Below are 11,331 nucleotides of genomic sequence, written 5' to 3'. Positions count from 1 at the left end.
GAGCCGCGTCTGAGGGGGAAGACGACTGCTGTTCTCTCCTCGCTTCGGGGAGCGAGAGATGGGCGAGCTCTGTGGACCTCCCCTCCCCTGCCGTTCCGGAACGTCGAGGAGAGAAAGTAAACATCGAGGCAGAGCTGATGCGTCTGCTCTCACAGGCCGTGTCGAGCCTGAAGAGCCTGCATTCAACCGGCTGGATGGCTGCTTCCCCAGCAGCAACAGGCCCGAGAGAGACCAGCCGGACGCTGCCCGCCGCCGCGTGGGCCTCGGCCTAAGATCTCAATCAAGCCCGAGGCCTCGGCGCCATCCTAGCCCGACTAGGAAAAAGACGGTGTTCGGGTCCCGCTGCGGCCGGAATTCCACCCAAGATTCCCGCTCGTACAGCCCCAGCATTCGCGTTTGTACAAGTGTATACTGCAGCCAACAAACCGGCAGTAAAGCCCGTTTGCCTGCACACAAACGCCGTTTTCACGGCGACCCAGATAAATCCAAAAAAGAGTTTTATTTCTGGTGTTCCGGCCAAGGCCGATGGTGTAATGTGTGTAACTGTAATGCCCACCCAGTGCCCATTTGTACACACAAGCACAGCCCCGTACAACACAGGGTCTGCACACATAAAATCGATTCATGTCGATTGTGCATCACATGTAGTAAGCGTGCCCACTATCCAGTGCCCACAACCACTACACACTGCACGTCCCGCGGTTTCTGTAAAAACGAAACCAACGCACGGTCAGTCAGTTCTAATACACAGTATTCCCAGTGTTATAAATGTGCCCGCTATCACGCGCCCACATTTATTCACAAACATAACGAGCCCTACGGGGCTCGGCCCGCGCGCTCTCTCTCAACCAAGAGAGTTGAGCGCGCGCGGGATGCGCGCGTGGGATGCCCGCTCGATTAAGCGTGCCCCCTGCCTCAGACGCCACGGTGTCCATGTTACAGCACATGGTTGCTCGCGTGTCGCCACCATTTCGTGACCAGGGCCCGGAATTCATTCGACCCCTAGTTACTCGTGCAGATGCATGGGGAAAACTCCCCGGGGTTTCAGAATGGGTGCTAAAAACTATAACAAGAGGCTATTCGCTACAGTTCTCTCGACGCCCTCCCCGTTACACGATGAGGGTCGAGACCACGGTAAAAACAGAAGTAGCACATCTACTTCGAGCCGAAATAGCGAAGCTTTTGGGCAAAGGGGCCATAGAGCCTTTATCTCAAGCTCAAAGCGAAGGGGGTTTGTACAGCAGATATTTCCTGGTGCCAAAGAAAGACGGGGGTCTCAGACCCATTTTAGATCTGAGGTATCTGAACAGAGCGCTTATGAAGCGAAAGTTCAGAATGCTCACGACCAGAAAAATCCTCGAGCAGATTCGCCGAGGAGACTGGTTTATGGCAATAGATCTGAAAGACGCGTATTTTCAAATACCAATTGCGTCACGTCACAGGCGATTCTTATCAGTACACAGTCCTGCTATTCGGCCTGTCTCTAGCACCTCGTACATTTACAGTGTGCATGGACGCGGCGCTAGCACCACTGAGACTCCGAGGCGTTCGAATTCTGAATTATTTGGACGATTGGCTGATTCTAGCTCAATCATGTTCCGAACTCACTCGCCACAGAACCCTAATACTCGATCACCTCGAGTGTTTAGGTCTCAGAGTCAACTGGGAGAAGAGTTCACTAATTCCCAGTCAAAAGATCTCTTTTCTGGGAACTGAACTCGCTGTCCATGACGGCAAAGCTGTCATCACAGCGCAGACTGAACATCCTGCATATGCTGAAATCCTTCCGCAGCGGTCGCATAGTCCCGCTCAGGAAGTTTCAGAGGACGCTGGGCCATATGGCCTCAGCCTCTTCAGTACTACAGCTGGGTCTGCTGCGCATGCGCCCACTGCAGTTCTGGCTGAAAGCGCGAGTGCCGCGCCGAGCATGGGTCCACGGTCGTTATCACCTCAAGGTCGATCAGGTGTGCATGGCAGCCCTGACACCATGGAGTGCGTCAGACTGGTACCGGTCAGGTGTAAGCCTGGGGACTTCCTCGAGCATGAAGGTGGTGTCCACGGACGCGTCCACCTCGGGCTGGAGAGCATTGCTCGAGGGCAGACCGCTCTTTGGCCAGTGGCCAGAACGGGTCATGTCACTACACATAAACTGCCTGGAAATGTTGGCAGTGGACCTAGCGCTGAGGCGTTTTTGTCCTCGGATAAAGGGACACCACGTCCTGGTCCGTTCAGACAACATGTCGGTAGTGGCCTACATAAACCGCCAGGGGGGTGTAAAATCCCGAAACCTCTACAGGTTGACGGAACGCCTCTTTGTCTGGGCCCGGCACAACCTGCGCTCACTGAGAGCAGTACACGTACCAGGGCACCTGAACGTAGGCCCGGACAGACTCTCACGGAACAACGTTCCTACGGGAGAGTGTTCTCTACACCCACAGGCAGTACAGCTGCTGTGGAAGAGGTTCGGCAGAGCAGAGATAGACCTGTTTGCGTCTCAAGAGAATGCTCACTGCCTGAAATTCTTTTCAAAGAGCACGAACGCGCTGGCCAGTGTCTGGCCCCCCTGTCCGCTCTATGCTTTTCCTCCTGTCTCACTCCTACCTCAGGTGTTGGAGCGAATCAGAGAAAGCGGATGCTCAGTGCTACTCGTTGCCCCATACTGGACGAGCCAAGCATGGTTTCCAGTATTGATGCAGCTGACGAGCACTGCTCCATGGCCGATACCAGTGAGGAGGGACCTCCTCTCTCAGGCCAAGGGCGCGATTTTGCATCCTCGCCCAGAACTATGGTCCCTACATGTGTGGGCCATAAACGGGTACCCGCTAACCTCCCGAAGGGAGTATTAGACACGATCAAGCAGGCTAGAGCCCCATCCACTAGGCGGCTCTATACCTCTAAATGGTCTGTGTTCTCTGGTTGGTGTTCAGACCGGGGTCTGTCACCCCTGCACTGCGGGGAAACGGAGATTCTCTCTTTCTTACAAGAGCTGTTGGATAAGGGTAGGACCCCATCCACACTTAAAGTATACGTGGCGGCCATATCAGCGTTCGTTAATCCAACGCTTGGCCGTTCACTGGGCAGAAACGACCTGGTGGTTCGTTTCCTCAAAGGAGCCAGGAGGCTGAATCCTCCCAGACCTCCTTCAGTCCCCGTCTGGGACCTTTCTACGGTACTGAATGCCATGAAGGGTGCCCCATTTGAGCCTGTACACTCAGTTGACATGAAACACTTGTCTTTCAAGACCGTATTTCTTTTGGCTCTTGCTTCAGTGAAGCATGTGGGGGATTTGCAGGCACTCTCAGTGAGAGCGTCATGTATGGAGTTCGGGCCTGACGACTCTAAAGTCGTATTAAAACCGAAACATGGGTACGTGCCTAAGTCCCTCAACACACCGTTCAGGGCTCAGGTCATCTCCCTGTCGGCTCTGCCGGCCTCCGAGGACGGAAATAGCTCCCTTTGTCCGGTCAGGGCATTAAGAGCTTATGTGTCCCGCTCCGCTGTTTTTTTCGACAGACGGAGCAGCTCTTCGTTTTGTTCGGTGGGCGTTCTAAAGGGCGAGCCGCAACGAAACAAAGCCTGTCTGATGGGTGGTGGATGCCATAGCGCTGGCCTACGCATCAGAAGGTTTAACATGCCCACTGGGCATCAAAGCACACTCTACGAGGGGCATGGCATCCTCGTGGGCTTGGTCTAGTGGAATCTCGTTGCAAGATATTTGTACGGCGGCAGGCTGGGCCTCCCCGTCTACATTTATAAGGTTCTATAACCTAGAGGTTCCCGCTTTGCAGGCTAAACTGCTCTCGGTCTAGGAGACTCAAACGGTGTCCCTGCCCCGCATCGCGGCCCAGATCACCTTATGTTTAAGCATCACTCACTGACAACTATGTCCCATGAGTATGCTATGACCCGCCATATATATCTATTTTGTTACATATATGCTATTTTAAAGGGATGATGCTATTCTAGCCGCTCTCCTTATAAAACTCTCTGTGAGTTGTTGTGTGTAGGCACTTGCATGCCCTTGCATGCGCGCGCGCCCTTGGGTGTCTGTGCTGGATCCGAGCACGCACAGCGTTTTACATGGGGTTCCCTTAGCGTCTTCGACGCAGTACGAGAGAACTCTCGTAAGAGACGTACTCGGTTACTAACGTAACCTCGGTTCTCTCTAGAAGAGGAACGAGTACTGCGTCTCAGTGCCGTGCATGCCCACTCTGCGTCGCTTCAGTGGCGAAAATCAGTGTGGAGCAGCAACGCTCGAGTATTTATAGCCTAGGCCACGCCCGTTTCGGAGCGCCCTCATTGGGTCAAGTGTCACTTGAGGCCTCGCATAGGCTGCTGCTTTTCTGGCAGAGCAGCCAATAGGCGTGCAAGCTGTCCGCCTAAGGCTGTATGCTGCAGAAATGCGTTTTACATTAATACAAAATTAAGGATTAATTTTTTAGGCTTCAATATCTCGAGAAATAATCTTTCCCGTAGGGTCTTCGACGCAGTAATCGTTCCTCTTCAGAGAGAACCGAGGTTACGTTAGTAACCGAGTACGTTTTAATGTATGATGCACCACAGAAGACTATTTTAAAATGCATTCACTGTTCATGAATGTTATGGGGGGGGGGGGGGGGGGGGGGTGTAATGCATAGATTTAAATATTGGGGGGGGTATCTAAAATTCTTTAAAATAGCTTCTTTTGTGTTCAACAGAAGACATAATCTCATATAGGTTTATAGGTTTATTTTTGGGTGAACTATCCCTTTAATGAAACGAATGAAAAAAATCTGATTGTTAATCAGATGTTGGATGAAAAGGCGAGTCAGGCGACTTGACAGTCAATCCACATACACTGAAAATCTTCTGCAATCATGTGACTGTGGAATTTCCGGTGTAAACACATCATTATTTCCGTTAAAATGGAAGCTGTTGTTAGTGAGGTTGTTACCCCAGAAGATCTGGAGGTAATTTGTGTTATTTTCTCATGTCTGTTTAAAAATGATGTTATGTAACCTCAGATTAATTGTTATTATGTGTGCGCTTAGAGCTTTTTATTTGACTCCCGATGGTAATTTGAAAGCGAGCCTGGGTCGTACGTTGTCAACTTTGTATTCTTTTTATTTTCAGAAATTCGAGAAGAAATACAAGGCAGAGTTATCAAAGGGGTCTGTGTCTAAAGATATTCAGTTCGAGTATGCGTGGTGTCTGATCAGAAGCAAACAGTCGGAGGACATCAAGAAGGGAATAGTGCTGCTCGATGGTAACTGCATCTGCGTTTTAGCCATAAGTTATTAGCAAACAGTGCATTCCAGGGATGCCACGACAGGGAAGATTCGTAATTTATAAATATAATTTTTGCTGTCATATCTTTCTGATTATGAAATTGTATTTTTGAGGTATTGTAATTGAGAGATGACATTCTTAACATCTTTAACCTGTTAACTGTCACCCACTTTTTGGAAATGAAAGGTTAAGATGTTTAGAGTTTACTCTAAAGCAGATGAATGAACTAAAAAATATTCTTTATACAAAATATATATTCTGCAAAATAACTTGGACTCTAAAATTTATATAATATCAAATCCAGATGTCTAACCAATTTGTGTTCCACATGTGAAGTTAATTTCACAAAAATTGAGCTAGCTAAAAAGTTTCCAAGGTAACTCAATGTCCAAATTTCACAGGATGACATTTGTGTTTAGGCTTTGAATGATACCTAATTTATGATAATGACTGAAACATCTGATACGTTTATAAACATTCAAAGCTACCCCTACCGGGACACTGACAGTTGACAGTTATCAGGCTAACTTTGCAGATTTATCCCAGTTTAAAAATTTAGGTAGACCAATACCAATCACAAGCCCAACTAATGTAAACTTAGTTAAAAAATAGTTTTAATCACCTCTTTTAAAATATTGTTTTATTTCTCTGTTCATTTTTATCTCTCTTTCCATAAATAATTTTTTTGTCTCAGAGAAGTCAGAGTAACAAAACATCCAGGACAATGTTCTCATTGCAACACATTTGAACTCTTGATTTGATTTGATTTGATTTGATTAAATCAAAGAGGTGCAAATTAGAACTGTCATGTAATTAAAAATGTTAATCTAATTTCAATTTTGGCCTGAGAAATTAGAACCAAAACATAATTTAAAGTAATTATTATTAACCCTTTTCACATTTCTGGGTTTCTGAGAAGTGGAAGTCGTCATAGTTAGGTAAACATCTATAGCGGTGAACTGGAGATTTGGAACTTTACTAGATTTGCGATGATAACTTTGGAAACGTGTCATTACGGTCTGTGTTAGATGAGAAAAGCACTGAATAGACATTACAAAAAAAGGAGTTTTAAAAAGACATTCTTTGATTCAACATATAATTTATTAAACATAAACTTTTAAGGCTACAATGTGGCCATACAATGTTTTTTCTGAAGTGGCATTAAGGTATATTTGTACAGACTGTTTAATTCAGTTCTGTGATGGTATGAATATGAAAAATGAAACCGCCAGTGGGTGGCAGCATATGGACAACATGCTGCATTTGAAGGATGCATTCCAACAGGATTGTGGGATATCATAGGCAGTGATGAAGGATATATCTATGCTGCCTTTAAAATTCAATCAGACGAATGTATCTCAGGAGACAGGAAGTGAAGCTAACATTAAATTCTGATAATTCAACAAGTCAGCTTTTGGACGCAGCCACAGTAATTTAGTCATTTATTCAACCGATTCATTTGAATGGCAGATTAATTCAGGAATAAATCAAGTTGCTGTTTTAATGAATTGGTCACACGATTCGTAAAAACAACAACAAAAAAAACCTGGATTCATACAGTAATGAGACTAAATTCAGTGTTTCTCGGAGATTCACAACAGTTGGAACTGTTTTCTTTAGCAATTGAGCAAAAACAGACAATATTGTGTCTAAGATGTAGCACAATATTAACTTCTTTATTGAACTGGTGTATAAAATCAATGTCACATTTGCAATCGTGCAGATATTTGGAAGGAATCAAAACAGCACTCTTGTGTGTTATTGCTAAACTATATAATTTTTTTTTTTTTTTATCTTGAATTTTAGTGCAATTTTAACTGCATTCTAATAGGCTTCATCACACAGTGAGTCTGCCCTGCATCGTGTTTTTAACTAAACTGCATGCAATGTAAGATGATGTGCAGTCCTGGGTGAGGTGCGTCAAAAGCATTAATTATGACACCTTATTTTTTCCATAATTCATCGAACCAAATTAATGTGTTAAATCGACAGCCCTAGTTCTACATTCAATCAATTAAACAAGTTTATAATGTTTTAATAGGTCTTTCCCTTTTCTTTCCTTTCTTATTTTTTTTTACATACATTTTTTACATTGTATTGTTGACATCGTAACAATATAACTTTGAGCGCTCTTTCATCCAGGTCCCCTTTGTTTCGGACATGTCCCTGGATTTAATTGTTAAAGGGCACCTATTATGGAATTTTGAAATTTACCTTTCATGTAGTGTGTAACATAGATCCAAGTGAACAAAAACATCCTGCAAAGTTTGAAATATGAAAGTGCACCGTATATAAAGTTATTGTCTTTCAAAAGTAAGAGTCGACTCGGAGTCATTTTTATGAATCGTTAGAAGACCGAAGCTTTTTCTCTGACTAGATGACTTCAACTTGTCAAGTTATTTGAATACGATACGCTCACTTATTGCGCTCCAAGGCCAGGGAAAACATGAAAACATCATGGCGACGAGATGCTGTGTTCTGAAGTGCAGCTCAAAAGCCAACTTTTTTTCATCTGCCCAAGGAGGAGCATTTGAAGACTAAGTGGCTACAATTCATATATACAACTATACCACAGAAGTATAGTCCGAGCCTTGTGCTTTGTTCGCGCCATTTTGAAGACGATTGCTTTTTAAATGCAATCAAACTTGGATTCGCGAGCTGGTTGATTTTGAAGGAAGGTTCATTTCTAAGTGTATTTGCATCAGCTTCCTCCTCCGTATCACAACCTGTAAGTGTTATTAATAATTGTTGCTTTTATGTTTTATTTAGCATGCTTAATAATTATTTTGTTTGTTGTGTAAGCACCGTTTAGCTTCTAGGTCTTCAATGACAATTGTATTGAGATATGTGAAGTGTTTGTCGTTGTTTTCGGAGTTGTCTTAAAGAATAGAATAATACCTCGTAGTAACGTAACTGCATTTTTTTTTTTTTTTTTGTAAAAACGTTATGTTTATGCATCGGGCTAACGCAAACAAAGACTGATTGTGCTTTTACAATATGAACTCTGGGCTATGCTCGCTAACATAACATTAAATTCTTTATCTTATTTTTATTTTTTTACAACAAACTACAAAGCAGTGGACTATAATCATTATTATAACACGATTTAATTGATAAAAGCGTCATTGTACTCTGTGTTAAACAATAAGTATTATCTCTGTAAACACTGCTGGGTCATCTGACCAATCGCAGATTAGCGTCGCGCAAAGGAGGGGTTTGGAAAAATGAGTCGTTGAACGAATCATTTGGGAGTCGGTGAGCAAATCAGGTAAAAATAAATGCATATTATACGAAAACAAAAGTGTTTTTTGACATTGCATGCACGTAAAACTGTTGTTGGGGACTCCCTAAACAACATTAGGAACATTTTGAATGTCATAATAGGTGCCCTTTTAGCATTTCAGACACATCATCTAATTATTTATTATTATTTTCCACATTATTATAATAATAGTATAGTAAGTAATATAGTCAAAACATGTACCGTAGGACATTTTGGGCCAATATGGATACCGATTTTAAAAACATCTGTTGGCTGATTCTGATACTGATTTTAGTCACTTCCCTACTTATTTGAACTTTTTATCATAAACATTGATTATTGTTTTAATCATGTTTTAATTTAGCAAAGTTCAAAAATCGCATCAAGCAAGCTATACTAGCTAGTTTATTGCTGCATCATCAAATAATTTTAATTGAACATAAACAGGAGAGAACATTATAAGAGAGGCACAAAGTAAGCTAAATAAAAAACAAAAACAAAAAAAAATTCAGAGGTTATTTTTTCTATCAAATATTTCTATGAACAACATTTCAGTACTTTTGCTTTATATGTCAAGTAAAAAATTAGCTATTTCTCAAAAAAATACTTTCATTATCATTGCCTTCACGCAGATGAATAGTTTAGTTAGTAAACTATCGGTTTGTTATATCTGCCTTTTTCATGCTATAACCAATATGCTGATACATCGGTGCATCTCTAGTCAAAAGTAAATTACATGGAAGTACAAGAGTTATGTAGTGACATAACAACGTGCAACAAAACTCAAATCTCAGTAGGTGTATCCTGGGATGCTTTTAAACAGTATTTAAATGGTTAGTTCACCCAAAAATGAAAATTAGCCCATGATTTACTCACCCTGAAGCCATCCTAGGTGTATATGACATTCTTCTTTCAGACGAATACAATCTGAGTTATATTAATGTCATGTCTCTTCCAAGCTTTATAATGAATGAATGCCTGGAGAAAATGTGAAGCCCATGATAAAAAAATACTCCACACGGCTCCAGGGGGTTACTAAAGGCCTTCTGAAGCGAAGCCACTGGTTTTGTAATATAAGAAAAATACCCATATTAATAACTAGCTTCTGCCAGACGACCAGTATGTATGTATGACGTAGGATGTAAGAGTATCGTACACTGAGACATCTCTCGCGGTTTAAAATAGGGCTGTGCAACAAACTGAAGCTCCTCTTCTATTGTATAGAAATTTCTCTTCAAAATGGCTTATTTTTGTATTAAAACAGTGTTTTATATTGCTCTTTCCTCTGAGCTTCCGTGTTCGTCATCACGTTTTGCGTCGGATCAGGGGTTAGTCCACCGTAAATCGATGCGTACAGCCGTATGGATTACTCTCATAATGGATGGATGCACTTTTTTTGGGCAAACTTTCTCCAGCCATTCACTCTCATTATAAAGCTTGGAGGAGACAGGACATTTTTTAAAATATATATATAACTGATTGTATTCGTCTGAAAAAAGAATGTCATATACACCTAGGATGCAAATTTTTTTTTCTGTACACTAGTTTGTTGGTGTTTTAGAAATGCACGTCTTTAGGGGTCTTGCACATATTGCTTCCTTGTTTCGTTTACAGTATAAGTAAGAGTGGAGTATATTAGTTTAATTTGCCAAAATGTATATATGTTGCATAAAGATGTTAAGTTTTAGTAATTAGACTTTTAAAAGCGTAACAGTGTGATCACATGGCTTTTTAATGGAGTTTTTTTTGTTTAAATGAGTGACCCTTCAGGTCAGGGTATTCAAGGGCCCACGTGAGAATCACAAGGTGTGATTGAATCACCATTTTTTTATTGTTTTATTGTTTACTAGTTTTACTTTTATTGTTGAACGTGATGAAATAATGAGTGGTGTAAACAACTTCCTGTCCATAAAATACTTAGCAGCCTTACAATGAACTATCTAATCACATTATTACAATAAACATTACTCAAAGCATGGGCTTATTTCACAACTTCACAGTAGTTAAGTGCCGCGGCACTTGTTATCTGGGTTATGGATGACACTCTGTTCTTATTTGATAGGACGGGCAAGGAAGAGGTTATAAATGCTATTGTTTGATTTATGTGGAGTCAACAGTGAGTGAACAGTGTTACTGCAGTGACACATTTATGGTTCACTGTCTTATCAAGGCATTTGTATACAATACCATACGCTTTTTAGAATAGGGGCAAAGTGCTTTTCGAACGTGGAAATGTGATAAAGGCACAATAGACTATATAAAGCCTCTGATGTGGATACGGGCATTTTGTACACGTCACTATACAACATATGTCCTTATTTTGAGAAAATATATGTTATTTTAATGAGAAAAAATATGTTGTTTTAACGGTATACCATCTCGTTATTTAGACATTATTGCGTGGAAAGAATAATACCGTATTTGCCGGACTATAAGGTGCACTTTTTTTCATAGTTTGACTGGTCCTGTGACTTAGTCAGGTGTGACTTTTATATCAAAATTAATTCAGACTGACTGATATGAACCAAGAGAAAACTTTACCATCTACAGCCGCGAGAGGGCGCTCTAAGCTGCTCCTGTAGCCTACCCCTGAAAAAATTAACTGAAAACAACTTAAAACTGTTAACTGAAACATTAACTTAAAGAAAACTGAGAAAGACTGAACACAAACAAAATGCTCCCAAAAAGAAAATCCTATTCTGCGGATTACAAACTGCAGATAGTAAAATATGCAGCCGAAAATGGTAATCGAGCAGCAGAAAGAAAGTTTGGAGTGAGTAAGAAACTTGTGAGGGACTGGC

General features: G+C 42.0%; 1 protein-coding gene across 1 annotated transcript in view; it reads left to right on the top strand.

The window, feature by feature from the left end:
- Nucleotides 1–4,848: 4,848 nt before the first annotated feature.
- The window catches only part of cldn15b (claudin 15b), a gene marked incomplete at its 3' end in the record, with an annotated part of 88,605 nt that continues 82,122 nt past the window's right edge, over nucleotides 4,849–11,331 (top strand). The window contains exons 1-2 of the mRNA XM_079606502.1: nucleotides 4,849–4,949; nucleotides 5,113–5,245. Coding sequence (XP_079462628.1) covers nucleotides 4,905–4,949; nucleotides 5,113–5,245 — 178 coding nt within the window. The 5' untranslated portion in view covers nucleotides 4,849–4,904. The remainder of the gene's footprint in view (nucleotides 4,950–5,112; nucleotides 5,246–11,331) is intronic.

The sequence above is a fragment of the Phoxinus phoxinus genome (genome assembly GCF_949152265.1).
Source record: "Phoxinus phoxinus genome assembly, chromosome: 3".
NCBI classification, from domain to species: domain Eukaryota; kingdom Metazoa; phylum Chordata; class Actinopteri; order Cypriniformes; family Leuciscidae; genus Phoxinus; species Phoxinus phoxinus.
The sequence above is the reverse complement of the archived record's forward strand: the minus strand, read 5'-3'. Positions and strand labels throughout refer to the sequence as shown.